General features: G+C 41.3%; 1 protein-coding gene across 1 annotated transcript in view; it reads right to left on the bottom strand.

The window, feature by feature from the left end:
• Positions 1-14,330, bottom strand: part of LOC114642750 (endonuclease domain-containing 1 protein-like) — a 240,259-nt gene extending 225,929 nt beyond the window's left edge. Inside the window, exon 1 of the mRNA XM_051927364.1 lies at positions 14,254-14,330. Within this exon, the coding sequence (XP_051783324.1) occupies positions 14,254-14,310 (57 nt within the window). The 5' untranslated portion in view covers positions 14,311-14,330. The remainder of the gene's footprint in view (positions 1-14,253) is intronic.
• Between the last annotated feature and the right edge of the window lie 1,780 nt (positions 14,331-16,110).

Below are 16,110 nucleotides of genomic sequence, written 5' to 3'. Positions count from 1 at the left end.
GTGGGTTGGGATGTGAAAGTTTTAAGCTGAACAAACTGAGTGTGGCCTGAGAGGTAGGATCTGAACCAGTCTAGTGGAGTGTGGGTAATGCCAATCGAAGATAATCTATTGAGAAGAGTTGTGTGACAAATAGTGTCAAAGGGCGCACTCAGATCAAGAAGGATGAGAATAGGAATTAAACCAGAATCAGCTGCCATAAGGAGGTCATTAGTAATTTTTATAAGTGCAGTTTCTGTACTGTGGAGGGGATGAAACCCAGACAGGAACTGTTCATACAGATTATTTTGAGATAAATGAGAATGAAGTTGAATAGCCACTATTTTTTCAAGAATTTTGGAATTGAAGGGTAGATTAGAAATAGGATGAAAATTATTGAAATTAGTCGGATCAGCACCAGGTTCTTTCAGTATTGGGGTTATTGCAGCAGTTTTAAAAGATGAAGGAACAGTACCAGTAGTGAGAGAAAAGTGGATTATAACAGAGATAAGAAGGACCAGAGAGGGGAGGCAGGCTTTGACCGGAAATGTAGGGAGGGGGTCCAGTTGACAGGTGGATGGCTTAGACTTACAGACAAGATCTGAGATTTCTGAGAAAGTAGGAAGCTGAAAAGAAGAAAATGAGTGAGTTGGTGGGTGAAATTAAAATGAAGTACTGGAGGAATCTGTACAGAGAGACTGATGAATCTTCTGGATTTTTTCATTAATAAAGGACATAAGGGAATTGCAAAATTCAGTTGAGTAAAGGTGAGAAGGTAAAGAATCCGGGGGTTGTGTGAAATTGTTAAGTAGTGAAAACAATGACTTGGTGTTTCCTTCATTGGAGGAAATAATGAGAGTATAATAGTTAGATTTAGTTTGGGCAATACAGTCCCTGTAATAAAGTATATGGTTTTGTACATCTCTTTGTGAACAAAGAGTCCAATTTTTTTATATAACCGTTCAAGTTGCCGGCCTTTGGCTTTCAAAAGCCAAAGTTCAGGCGTGAACCAAGGAGCAGAAATGGAGAAAGAAACAGATCTAGTTTTTAATGGAGCGACAGAGTTAAGAATACCATTAAGTCCAGTGTTATAGTGTGAGACCAGTTCATAAGAGAATCAATGCTAAAGGAAAGAGAGTCTAAGTTAATATTCCTAATATTACGGAAAGACATGAGACAGGAAAGCTTAGTGTTGGAAAGTGCAAGTTTAACATTGAATGAAATAAGAAAGTGATCAATTATGGGGAGTTCATCTGCAGTACAATCAAGCGGGGTAACTCCAGAACAGCAAATCAAGTCCAAGATACGTCCTTTGGAATGAGTGGGAACATCAGTGTGCTGCTGGAATCCAAAATTTCTCAAGGCAGGATGTAAAGTCTCTAGTAAGAGGGACATTGATATTATTCATATGTATATTGAAATAGTGGAGCTGGGGTGAGTCACAAGATGACACCAAAGAGCTTAGCAAGGGGACAACTGGAGAAAAAGAAAAATGGGAGAACAATAAAGAATTAACTGCATGAGACCAGAGGGAGTGACGGGCACAGAGCTTTAGGTGAGGTCACACAGGGGACAAGGGGGCCAGGGACATGTCAGAGTCTGTCACATTTTAATGCTGGGCACAAAGCAGTTACCACTTTTGTTGTTGCCATTTTAATTTCACAGGCAATGTGGAGAAAACGTCAGGGGCTTTATAACATTCACCACCTTCACAATATGTCTGACTCTAAGCCTTGAGTGTGACTGTCATCAATGGAAAGAAAATCCATAAGAAGTGGCAGCACAGCTCACCTCCCTCTATGCTGCACTCTTTAATATGAACAAGGACCTTTAGAATGCGGTCAGCTCAGCGACTTTTATATCTCACCCACCTGACACATCAAAGAAACCTCAAAATGACGCCAGTGTGGCCGAGCAAAATGGCTGAAGTAGCAGAATGCTGTGTGAGTGTGAGATAATGAGAGGAGCGATTACTAAATGAACCCTCTCAGAGCTCAGATCTTCACAGGACAAACAAAGGATCATCTGAAGTAAAAACTCAAACGGGGCTTTAGAACAAAATGTTCAGCCATCCATTAAAAACATTCTTCCGTATTGTGTCATATCTTGAGTTTGTTTGTTCCTTTCATTTACTTGATCTAACAAGAACAAAAATCTGTTTCTACACCGCTTTTCAAATGGTTCCTAGGCTTGCCCCTGTGATTTTAATGGCGTACTAACTCACTTTGGGGTCTTAGCAGAACACGTTTCTCAGTGGCCTTTCCCAAATCACACAAACCGAGACATCAGATTACAGACGACGTAACCAAAGACGATGGCTTTGCAGAGCCCAATCTTTTTTAAGCGCCTTTTCCTTTTTCTTCTTCTCTCAGCTTTTACAATCCTGAGAGCCGAGTCTCACTTTAAATGCGCATTGTGTTTGTAAATGTTTCACTTTTTTAACAACTTCTTTTATAAACCAAAGACTGTACCTTTTCTTCTGTCCGAACAGTCATGTTGCCACCATCCCTCACTCGTTGCCCTGGCAGGTCACACCCCGGCTCTCCTCTCTCATCTCCTCTACCGCCTCACACTTCTTCCATTAAAGCACACAACACAGGACAGCGCCCCCAGTGGGCTCCTCTGAGCTATGCAGCTGTATGCTCACTCCCACCTCTCCTCTTATCTCATTTTAAAGGACCACCATTCATTTTCTTGTCTACATATTATGCAAAAAGATGTTCTCATCTCATCCTTGATCTCCTACAGGACTTCAGCTGCAGCAGCAACAATCAAATCATTTGGACTGGACCAAGACATGGCAGACAACCATGAAAGCACACTCAGTGTAAAAAAAAAATTGACAGCAGATCTCCAGTAAATGACTGCTTCCTCAGACATGGCACAATTGTAAACTGTGCTCTTAGCAATCACATCTGAGCTCTTTTTCATTCATCTGACCTCTGTGAACACCAGGGGTCACTGTTGCCCCATTAGACCCAACAGACAGAGGCTGACACAGGATTAAAGTACCAAGAAGTATTGTTTTTATTCTTTTTTCCCTCTGCAGTGCCTACAAAGCACCCCAGTCACAGCAAATAGGCAATACGATAATACATAAACACAATTCTTTCTCCATTACACTTCCCAGCAAGCTCCATCACACTCCTCCCCACTCCGGCTTGCATGTAGGGTTCCCATCATTCCTTTATATAGTCCACAACCCAGAAGTGCTTCTGTTCTTCCTCCCACGTGACTTGCCAGCACTTCTGGGTCAACTGGAGAATTCAGGTCTTCAATCAGCCCGGAAGTACTTTGGAGCTTCCGTTGTCTTAGTCCATTATTACTTCAGGGCTAGGCGAGAATTTGTTTTCCTACCAGCTTCCCACAGCATCCCTTGGTGGCACCCATGGCTATGCAGCCGAACTCCAAGTCCCATAGTGCCCTGCGGGCATCCAGGGCACTGCTGCAGTCCAGGAATGCTGCCATCTATCATCTTGGGGGAGGCAGTGTCCTTGATAAGCTGCCATCCCCCATTCTTCAATTACTGGGGTGTCCTGGACAGAATAAACTGCTGGCCTTCCCTTACACCGCTTGATTCTGTCTGTCCTCCCTCAGACAGGTCTGCATGTTAAAGACCTTCCTGCCCAGAGCTTTCTGATGCCTTCACAGTCTCTGGATAGAGCTTAGGACAGCTGACAGGAAATGGAGGAAGGTCCAGGCCAACCATGATGAGTTTCATTTTCCTCTACATGAACTCGTTCAGCACTACAATCAGCAGGGGACCGATCGGCCGATGCAGGTACATCACTTTTGTTTTCGATCTCCAGATCACTTGCATCAAAATCAAAGTCCAATAAGTCAGAGTCTGACTCAGCAATAATATGCAAAATGTTGTCCACAGAGTATTTTGCTTTGGACATTTGCTTTGCTCTCTCGCCAGATCCTCCTTTAGCTGCTCTGCTGCACATTGCTGTCAGCAGTTGAAAACAATATTCAGCCCTCAAAGAGTTAATTAATGAATATAGAAAATGTAAAGCCTGGAAAATCTATCCATCCATCCATCCATTTTCCAACCCGCTGAATCCAAACACAGGGTCACGGAGGTCTGCTGGAGCCAATCCCAGCCAACAGGGTGCCAACCCACTGCAGGACACACACAAACACACCCACACACACACCAAGCACACACTAGGGCCAATTTAGAATCGCCAATCCACCTAACCTGCATGTCTTTGGAATGTGGGAGGAAACCGGAGCGCCCGGAGGAAACCCACGCAGACACGGGGAGAACATGCAAACTCCACACAGGGAGGACCCGGGAATCGAACCCAGGTCCCCAGGTCTCCCAACTGCGAGGCAGCAGCACTACCCACTGCGCCACCGTGCCACCCAAGCCTGGAAAATGCAGTATGATATTTAAATTATTTTATTTAGAATATTGAAGCTACTCTGAAACAGTTGAGATAAAGCCTATTAATATAATTTCATTAGGTTTACATACCAAGAATAGGCGCATTCCACCCCAGGTTCAGCCATATATCATATCAGTAATATTAAAAAATACTATGATTGCCTAACTACAGTTATCACACAGATCTAAGCTAGTAAAAATAACATAAATTTTGTAAAAAGTGAAAATTTTAAATAATAATATCTAATTATGTATGTTGAATGAATGAATTTAATTTTATTTGAAAGTCCAGCCCCTACAGTGTCACAGTGCCAGAATTCTGGCCCTTGGACAAATGTAGTTGATGACCCCTGATCTACACTCTTATTCTGTCATTGGTTAGGAGATGTGAGGCTGTGCTGAAGTTCAATGATTTGAAACTTAGCATCTTGTCCAAACTCATGAGCAGGTAAACCACAGCAGAGAAACTCTTTATTATGTTTGGGTAAAGCGGACCTTGTGATCTTACGTCCATTCAATCTCCATAACTTTTGTGTGCTTCTGTTGCTCATTTGTGAAGTTTCGCTCTAAACTGGATAGTGTAACACCTGTGACATTTTGTGTTCCACTGGTGATGGGTTTAACAAATACGCTGCTCGCTATTTCACAATTACCCAGAAGCCTAACAATAAAGCAAACTGTAGCAAGACCTGTGGCATGTGAGAGCCATCAAATGACAAGATGCGATGTGGTGATGATACTTTTTAATAAGTTGGTCTCATTCAATTCACGACAGGCCCATCGTGATTCAGTGTTTTGTTAGTTTGTAGCATGTTTATGATGTTAAGTTGAAACCATTGTAGGAGTCACCACTAGTGATTCATGTGTCTTACTGGGCCACACTGTGAAATGTAACATGGTGGTGGAAACAGTACCCTGTTTTTTATTTCTTCTTCCAGAGATAAAATCTCAGTGTTAGCTTTCCTTCACGTTGAGCCTCACACAAGAATAAGATCTCATTAAGCTATGTCAAGAGCAGTTGCAGATCATTCAATCAATCTTTATTTTGGTACTGTAGGTTTTGTTACATGATATGGTGTGATATCCTAACCAGGTGATGTGGTCTGGGTTGCAGACCATGCAATGCAACTACTAGCAACATAACAACGTGGCCCAGAAAAAAGAGAACCAAAAGTAAAAAAGCAACAGATCTCTAACTCAAACAACACACAACAACAACAACAACAACAACAACATCTATTTCTATAGCACATTTTCATACAAATAATGTAGCTCAAAGTGCTTTACATAATGAAGAAAATAAAAATAAAAGACAAAGTAAGAATTAGAATAAGACAACATTAATTTACATAGAATAAAAGTAAGGTCCGATGGCCAGGGGGGACAGAAAAAACAAAAAAAAAACTCCAGACGGCTGGAGAAAAAAATAAAATCTGCAGGGGTTCCAGGCCATGAGACCACCCAGTCCCCTCTGGACATTCTACTCCATATAAATGAAACAGTCCTCTTTGTATTTAGGGTTCTCACGGAAGGACTTGATGATGATGGTCATGCAGACTTCTGGCTTTTAATCCATCAATGTTGGAACATCATGGTGCTTTGATTAGGTGGTGGTGGTTCAGGTCACCACCACAAAAAAAAAAGGAAAAAGAAACAGAAGAGAGAGTAGGGGTTAGTACGGATTTTAGAGCCATCATGAATAGTTATTATAATGAATTTAATATACAGAGTATCAGGTGTGAGAAGCAGCTCAGACACAGACTGATGGACATCGTTACGTCATACCACACACATTTATTATTTACAATATTTACAGTTCAGTGCACAAACCCAGTGCCTCCAGCACCAATCCCCCAAAGTCCAGGCATCTCCTTCCAATGCCTGCTTCCTTCAGGCCGCCTCCACTCCTCACCTCCAAGACTTATGTCCACCTCCGCCTGACTCCAGTCATCGTTTGCAGGGAGGCGGCCCCTTTAATACACACCCGGATGGGCTTCAGGTGTTTCCCAACACTCCTCTGTGGACACTCCCCTGTGTGGCGGAAGTGCCGGCTGTGCTCCCGGAAGCCCTCCGGGTGTCCTCAGTCTTCTTCCCCCCAGCACTTCCAGGTGTGGCGGAAGTGCTGAGGTCCAGGGCTTTCCAGGCACTGGGGCGCCCCCTGGCGGTGAACACGGGCCCCTACAGGGTTGAGCTTCCCAGCTCTGTACCCGTGGCCCCCAAGGGAACCAGGGCGGTCGCCCCCTCGTGGTCTGGAGGAGGCACAAGCCCTCCTCTGGTCCTCCTGGGCATCCCGGCTGGGTGCCATCCCCAGCCGCGTGCCACACAGGATTAAATTAAAGTGAAGTTATGAGAAGGCCATGTTAAAGTAATGTGTTTTCAGCAGTTTTTTAAAGTGCTCCACTGTATTAGCCTGGCGAATTCCTATTGGCAGGCTATTCCAGATTTTTGGTGCATAACAGCAGAAGGCCGCCTCGCCACTTCTTTTAAGTTTTGCTCTTGGAATTCTAAGGAGACACTCAGTTGAGGATCTGAGGTTACGATTTGGAATATAAGATGTCAGACATTCTGATATATAAGACGGGGCGAGATTATTTAAGGCTTTATAAACCATAGGCAGAATTTTAAAGTCAACCCTGAATCACACAGGTAACCAGTGTAGTGACATCAAAACTGGAGAGATGTGCTCGGATTTTCTTTTCCTGGTTATAATTCTAGCAGCTGCATTCTGCACTTTGATACTATTTGTCATACCACTGTCCTTAATAGATTATCTTTGATTGGCATTACTCACACTCCACTTGATTGGTTTAGATCCTACCTCTCAGGCCACACTCAGTTCATTCAGCTTAAAACCTTCACCTCCCAACCCACCGCTGTTACTTCTGGTGTGCCCCAGAGCTCTGTCCTGGGGCCTCTTCTTTTTATTATTTACCTTCTTCCCCTTGGCAATATTTTTCGCAAATATAACATTAATTTTCACTATTATGCTGATGACACCCAGCTCTACCTTGCTGGTAAACCCACCTCCTCTTTTCCACCACCCTCGCTTATTGACTGCATTGCTGAAATTAAATCCTGGTTTTCTTTGAATTTTCTTAAATTAAACAGTGACAAAACTGAGGTTCTCCTCATTGGTTCAAAATCTTCATTATCCAAAACCAATAATCTTTCTCTTATTATTGATAACTCTGTTGTTTCCCCATCATGTCAGGTCAAGAGTCTGGGTGTCATCCTCGACAGTACTCTATCCTTCCAATCTCACATTAATAACATCACCCGGTCTGCTTACTTCCACCTACGTAATATTAATCGCATTCGCCCCTCCCTCACTCCTCATACCACTGCCATTCTTGTTCATAGTCTTGTCACTTCTTGTCTGGACTATTGCAATTCACTCCTCTTTGGTCTCCCTAATAAATCTCTTCATAAGCTTCAGTTAGTCCAGAATTCTGCAGCACGTATCATCACTCGAACCCCATCTATTCACCATATTACTCCGGTCTTGCAGCAGCTTCATTGGCTCCCGATCAAGTTTCATATTGATTTTAAGATTCTGCTATTAACATTTAAGGCCATCCATAACCTCGCCCCTCCATATCTGTCTGACCTTCTTCATGTTGCCATTCCATCCCGTAACCTTAGATCCTCTTCCTCCACCCAACTATCTGTCCCTCCCGCCCGTCTAACCACCATGGGGAGCAGAGCTTTCAGCCGTTCTGCTCCCCAGCTCTGGAATTCATTACCTGCGGAGCTCCAAAATATCAAATCATATTCATCCTACAAATGTAAAATTAAAACACATCTGTTTAAAATGGCTTTTTCTTTTTCCTCCTGATTATAGTGGTTTTGTTTGGTTTTAATTTTTAGATTTTCTGATGTTTTAAGTTGTTTATAATTGTGTCTTTTATTTATTTATTTATTTATTTATTTATTTATTTATTTATTTATTGTTTGTTTGTTCAGTGTCCTTGAGTTCTCTGAAAGGCGCCTTGTATAAATAAAATGCACTATTATTATTATTTAGTTGCAAACGATTTATGTCTTTTTTGGGTGGTCCTGAGAGGAGTGCGTTACAGTAATCTAGTCGACTGAAAACAAACGCGTGAACTAATTTCTCAGCATCTTTCAATGATATAAGAGGTCTAACTTTTGCTAAAAAATGCTGTCCTAGTGGTCTGACTAATATGCGATTTAAAATTCAGGTTACAGTCAACAGTTACCCCTAAGTTTTTTTACCTCCGTCTTGACTTTTATTCCTAATGCATCGAGTTTATTTCTGATAATCTCATCCATTATTGCCAATCACTAAAGTTTTCTCTTTATTTAGCTTGAGAAAATTACTATTCATCCATTCTGAAATACAAGTAAGACATTGTGTTAGTGAATCAAGAGAATCGGGTCATCAGGTGCTATTGATAAATACAGCCGTGTGTCATCAGCATAGCTATGGTAGCTCACGTTGTGCCCTGAGATAATCCGACCTAATGGAAGCATGTAGATTGAGAAGAGCAGCGGACCCAGGATAGAGCCTTGTGAAACACCATATAGGATATCATGAGTAGAGCAGCGGACCCAGGATAGAGCCTTGTGAAACACCATATAGGATATCATGAGTCCTTGAGTTGTAATTACCACAACTAACAAAGAATTTTCTCCCTCCCAGGTAGGATTCAAACCAATTAAAGATGCTGCCAGAGAGGCCCACCCATTGACTAAGGCAATTTCTAAGAATATTGTGATCAATGGTGTCAAATGCGGCACTCAGATCTAAGAGGATGAGAACAGATAAATGGCCTTTGTCTGCATTTACCCGCAAGTCATTTACTACTTTAACGAGTGCAGTTTCTGTGCTGTGATTTGTTCTAAAACCTGACTGAAATTTATCAAGAATAGCATGTTTATTGAGGTGCTCATTTACAGTAACTGCATAATGACTGCCTTCTCTAGAATTTTACTTAAGAAAGGCAGGTTAGAAATAGGTCTAAAATTTTCAAGAGCAGAGGGGTCGAGATTATTTTTCTTAAGTAGGGTTTAACTACAGCAGTCTTAAGACAGTCTGGGAAGACCCCCATATCTAATGACGAATTTACTATGTCAAGAACATTATCAATTAGTACGCCAGATACTTATTTGAAAAAATTTGTTGGTATTGGGTCAAGGGCACAGGTGGAGGGTTTCATTTGAGAAATTATTTTATGTAAATCAGGTAAATCTATCCTGGTGAAAGAATTTAATTTGTTTATAACGGAATACTGGGGTTTAGGAGGATCCTTAGTGTTGGGGAGATATACTATGTTATTTCTAATATCATTAATTTTTTAATTGAAAATTACAGCAATAGCCTCACAGGTTTTACTGGAAGTATTTTGGAGGCTCTTAATCTCAATCCTTTGCGTTACCTGGGTTTAGCAAACGATCAATCACAGAGAATAAGGCAAGGCAAAATATAGAAAAGAAGTGTTGAAGCTGATCATTTGCTGACTTATTAAATATTGAAATAGATTTCTGCTTTCAGGGTACATCTCAACGAGTCAGTATTTAGCAAAATGGAAAGGCAAGAAGGTGGCTCAGAGAAAGTCATATTAGAAATTAAATTGGAAATATATTAATTAAAGAAAGAAACTTATCCTCTACTAGGACAACTTTGGTAAAACTGTTTGAGTCAATTATCAGGCAGGCAGAAGCTTGTCCATTGCGTCTTTAATTATTTCTTTATGAAGAGGGAGCATTCATTACAGCAGTCTGTTACAGAGTAATCAAAGAGGAAGGGTAGACGTCCATTATTACAAACAACTGAATTTACATAACCATGCTGAATTAATGCATACACAGCATCCAATTGGTTTGTTGGCTTACACCCAAATAACTTATCCAAATAAAGTCTATTCTACTACACTCTTGTTCTTCTCATCTCTCTTAGGTTCAGCTCTTACTCTTGAAATCTCTGTGTATGTGACGACTGTCCAGTCTTGTTGTTTACAGGACATCTGCTGATCTCTTAATCATCTCCTAATACATTTTGTGTATGACATCAACCTTCTCCTAGTATCTCCTTATTTTTCACAACACCCTTCCGGATTTTCCTAATATGCCTGCTAAACCCTCTTTGCTGATATTTAAAATGAATGCTATGTTTTAATGTGGTAAAGCTTATCAAGAGACTTCATGCACAAACTATGTTACCATAAAAATTGTTCTCTCACAATTCATTATTAAGTTTGGCATTACATTCATCTTTAAACAGATGCACTTCTCCATTAAAAGATTTGTTGAGTTTATTCTGTGGGTCCTTAAGGCTAATAGGCTCTACTTCACTTTTGTCGCTTTTTGCAATGTAGCCAAGGAACCACATGGGACTCTCATTCTGATCCACACAACATGCAGCAGTCCAGAGGTGACATTAACTCGCAACTTCTTGATATTCTCTCCTCGAACAACTCCAATGATAATATGCATTTTGGTGCATCCTTTTGCAAATTTTTCCATTTCTTGATTTTCATAATGACTCCACTCCTTGTTTTTTAGTTCCTTGAATTCAGGTACAACGTTAGTCAAGGTGAACATTGCTATCTTTTTGCCCTCATCTGTATGATGCATACATGGACTTAGGTGACTTTGATCATAATGATAAATATTTTTATTTTCTTCTGATACTGTCTGACTTTTCTTTTGTTCTTCGGTAGTAACTCTTGGCTCTTCCATCATATTTTTGTCTCCTGTTTGATCTACAAGCTTAAAATATCATAAAATTGATAAAATCACAAATAATTGTAAATGCATGTGCATGCCATCTATATACATTCGATTATAAAGACTATAATGGTCAATAAGTACATATTGTAAATAGAGAATACTGTAAGTCATGGCTTGAAGTAAACCTCACATTTGACATGAAACCACAGAATGAAAGCCAACAAGTTACACCACAGATGAGGAAAGGATTCTTAAAAGGGACCAGACTTTACAGTAGATTTTCTATGGCCCTTCTGCAATTGAAATAGATTTAAGATTACAGAACGTACCCCAAGAGCCTGATATGCACTGTAGCATCATTACATCTGAACATGACAGGGAAGTTCAAGGAGATTCTTGATTGTGGTGATTATTGTAACACACTCCTCTCAGGACCACCCAAAAAAGACATCAGTCGATTACAACGAGTGCAGAATGGAGCTGCAAGAATCTTAACTAGGAAAAGAAAATCCAAGCACATCTCTCAAGTTTTGATGTCACTACACTGGTTACCTGTGTCATTTAGAATTGACTTTAAAATCCTGCTTATGGTTTACAAAGCCTTAAATAATCTGCTCCTGCGGTGGGTTGGCACCCTGCCCAGGATTGGTTCCTGCCTTGTGCCCTGTGTTGGCTGGGATTGGCTCCAGCAGACCCCCGTGACCCTGTGTTCGGATTCAGCGGGTTGAAAAATGGATGGATGGATGGATGGAAATAATCTGATCCATCTTATATCTCTGAATGCCTTACACCTTACACTCCAAATCGTAGCCTTAGATCTTCAAATGAGTGTCTGCTTATTATTCCAAGAGCTAAACTTAAAAGAAGTGGTGAGGCGGCCTTCTGCTGTTATGCACCTAAAATCTGGAATAGCTTACTGATAGAAATTCGATAGGCTGATACAGTGGAGCACTTTAAAACACTGCTGAGAACACATTAGTTTAACATGGCTTTTTCATAACTTCATCTTAATTAAATCCTGATGCTCTGTATATTCAATTAATTATCATTACTATTCATGGTGGCTCCAAAATCCGTACTAACCTTTACATTCCCTTCTGTTCTTTTTCCGGTTTTCTGTGGTGGTGATCTGCGCCACCACCACCTGATTAAAGCACCGTGATGTCCCTACATTAATGGATTAAAGGCCAGAAGTCCACATGACCATCATCATCAAATTCCTCCATGAGAACCCTGAATACCATGAGGACTGAATGAGGTAATTTATGTTAGGTAGAATGCCTAGAGGGGGGTGGGTGGTCTTGTGGCCTGGAACCCCTGCAGATTTTATTTTTTCTCCAGCCGTCTGGAGTTTTTTTGTTTTTTCATTCCTCCCTGGCCATCGGACCCTACTTTTACTCTGTGTTAATTAGTGTTCCCTAATTATAATTATTTATTTTGTTTTCTTTCTCTTTCTTCATCATGTAAAGCACTTTGAGTTACATTATTTGTATGAAAATGTTCTATAGAAATAAATGTTTTTGTTATTGTTGGACTGCTTGTCTGTCTGGTAGGTTGATAATTGAGATCCTGAGCTATTTTGTCATGTGGTGCACTGTACCAGTGCATACTCCCCAGCCTGACCTGACCTGATATGATAGAGTTCTTCAGCAAGAAATATGGAGATGTATGAAAGAGAAAGGACTACTAGAAGTATGTAAGGATAGTTAAGGATATTTATGTGGAGGGCTACACACAAGTAAGATGTAGTGCTGGAATAACTGCAGTTAAGGATGGGTTATTTCGAGGATCATCATTAAGCTCATATCTTTTTACTCTGGCTATAGATGTTATTGCTTTAGGTCAAGACCCATGGTGCTTGCTATTGACATTGTGCAACGTGGCACTACTAAAAATATTGTGGCAAGGAAGCTGAAGCATTGGCTAAGATAAATGGAGGATAGAGGTCTTAAGATTAGTATGGAAAGAATGACAAGTCAAACAAAACAACGCCTTTTATTGGCTAACTGAACAGATTATAATATTCAAGCTTTTGAAGCAACTCAAACATCTTCTTCAGGCAATTTGTAAAATTACATCTTCCTTGAAGAAGGGATCTGAGCTGCCTCAAACACTCGCATACTGCAATCTGTTCAGCTAGCCAATAAAAGGTGTCATTTTGCTTGATTTCTCATTGTGTCCATAATGGCTAACATGGTACAACACCCTACTAGTAGGGGAAAGACAGAATATCTAAGATTTCATGGACAAGAACAAGATGGAGAAGTTAATGTCTTAAGAAAGGCTTAAAGGGTGGAAAAGTTCAGATATTTTGGATCAACTAATATAGGGTATGGAGAGCTAGCTCTAGAAATAAGCCATAGAAAGCAATCAGGTTGAAAAAAAAATAGGAAAAAAGGTGTCTGGAGTGTTACGTGACTGAAGAATTGGTGCAAGAGTGAAGAGTAAAGTGTACAAAACAGTAATCAGTCCAAAATTTCTGTATGGATCAGAAACCTGAGCAGTTAACAAGGGGCATGAAAGGAAATGGGATACTACAGAAATGAGGATGTTGAAATGAAGGTGTGGAAGAACAAAGCTTGATAAGATCAGGAATCTTAGTAGTTAAATTTGGGGAAATCACACTTGAATTACAGGAAAGAAGGTTAAAGTGGAACTGTAGGCATGTCATGAAAAGAGAGGTGAACAATGTGGGGAGAAGAGTTATAGATATGTAGGTGTTGGGACGGAAGAGAAGAGGACGACCCAAGAGAAAGTGGAAGGACTGGGTGAAGAGAGAAAGGGGTGTCAGGCGTGGAAGTGTAGAACAGACGAGGATAAGACACACAGACACAACATGAAATTGGGAAATGTTTTAAACGAAGAAAACAAATCTATTTTCCATGTTAATCACAAGCAGTCCATTAGACAAGGCTTAAACAATTCCTTTCATTGCAGTCACTTTCAGGTTTATTGCTCAGACTTTCCTGAGGTTCAAGGAACCAGCTGTCACTTCGACAATTTTTGCCTCCCTTATTATATAAGTAGGCAGATGAAATTGGAATGCGGTGTTCCCGGTCATATATGGTGGCAAAATGAATTCTGTTGTTGTTGGTCTGGCAAATCCAAGCAGCTTTAGGCGGAACGAAGCCCATAGGTTCCGTTGCTTTGTGGAAAAAATTGCTGCATATAAATGTTTGACTGCTTATGACCTCAAAGTTTCCCTGAGTGGTTAAAAACCTAAGGATCATTAGGACAAGCAACAGCATTGTCTCTCTTCTATCAGGGAGCTGGAAATGATCAAGAAGCAGAACACCAGGCATCAGAATTGCAGGCAAAAATCCCTCTGGTGAGGACATTGGATTACTTTTAAAGTTCAGTCTTAAAAAAAGGCAAAGCATTTATTAAATGATTTTGGAAATCCTTATGGCCATTCAGATTTGCTTTTTTTGCTTATTTTAAAACGTTTTGGCTGACTTGAAAATACAGTATACCGTGTAATGAATACAACAGTTAACAGTTTTACCTAACAGAACACCATCTCAAGATTCTGGCCTTGAAAAAGTTCCGAAGAAAATTGAAACAACTGTAGGAGATTAAAGCTTTAGCTTCAGGGCCCTCTGCCTAGTAATGTGAGGGATGCATGGGATGTCCCATTGGTCTCAGTCTGAACCTCATCATTATTTACACTTACTCGCCTCTGCTCTTTGGTTATTGCAGGTGAATAACTAGCCCTTGGCAACTTATGTGCTCTTCTTTCAGTCTAAGAAAACAGGGTATGTTTTGGAAATGTTTTATTGGTTTTGTTAATTAGATTAGTAACCTACTCCTCTTCTTTTTTTTGCCATTGCTAACCTTTCCTCTCATCATTTTCTACTTATTTTACCTGTGATACTTGGACTAAATAGGCAGTCCGAGATACATAATGAAATGTAAGTGAGACTAGAAACCTTTAATCTTCAAGCAGTGACAGACTCTGCACCTGATCATCATGTTATTCTGCAACAGACTATCAAAGTCCAATCCCAGAGAGTTGCAGGTTATCATGAAGGCCATTTTCTTTTTAATAACCACATACTTTGAAACATTATCGTTGTCTATAAAATGCAGAACCCTTCACAGTTTCTTCACAGCAGCCAAGCAATTGAGATGCAGAATGAGCCAGTGGATGACCAGCTAAGTCTGAAATACATCAAACTCAGTTCTTGGAGGAATACCATTTTCACATCCATCCATCCATCCATCCATCCATCCATCCATCCATCCATCCATCCATCCATCCATCCATCCATCCATCCATCCATCCATCCTCTTCCGCTTATCCGGGGTCAGGTCGCGGGGGCAGCAGATTGAGCAGAGATGCCCAGACTTCCCTCTCCCCGGCCACTTCTTCTAGCTCTTCCGGGAGAATCCCAAGGCGTTCCCAGGCCAGCCGAGAGACATAGTCCCTCCATCGTGTCCTGGGTCTTCCCCGGGGCCTCCTCCCAGTTAGACATACCCAGAACACCTCACCAGGGAGGTGTCCAGGAGGCATCCTGATCAGATGCCCGAGCCACCTCATCTGACTCCTCTCGATGCGGAGGAGCAGCGGCTTTACTCTGAGCCCCTCCCGGATGACTGAGCTTCTCACCTTATCTTTAAGGGAAAGCCCAGACACCCTGCGGAGGAAACTCATTTCAGCCGCTTGTATTCGCGATCTCGTTCTTTCAGTCACTACGCATAGCTCATGACCATAGGTGAGGGTAGGAACATAGATCGACTGGTAAATTGAGAGCTTTGCCTTACGGCTCAGCTCCTTTTTCACCACGACAGACCGATGCAGAGCCCTCATTACTGTGGATGCCACACTGATCCGCCTGTCGATCTCACGTTCCATTCTTCCCTCACTCGTGAACAAGACCCCGAGATACTTGAACTCCTCCACTTGGGCAGGATCTCGCTCCCAACCCTGAGAGGGCACTCCACCCTTTTCCGGCTGAGGACCATGGTCTCGGATTTGGAGGTGCTGATTCCCATCCCAGCCACTTCACACTCGGCTGCGAACCGATCCAGAGAGAGCTGAAGATCAC

Source organism: Erpetoichthys calabaricus, chromosome 1, assembly GCF_900747795.2.
Source record: "Erpetoichthys calabaricus chromosome 1, fErpCal1.3, whole genome shotgun sequence".
In the NCBI taxonomy this organism is placed as follows: domain Eukaryota; kingdom Metazoa; phylum Chordata; class Cladistia; order Polypteriformes; family Polypteridae; genus Erpetoichthys; species Erpetoichthys calabaricus.
This window is presented reverse-complemented; position numbering and strand designations above follow the sequence as displayed.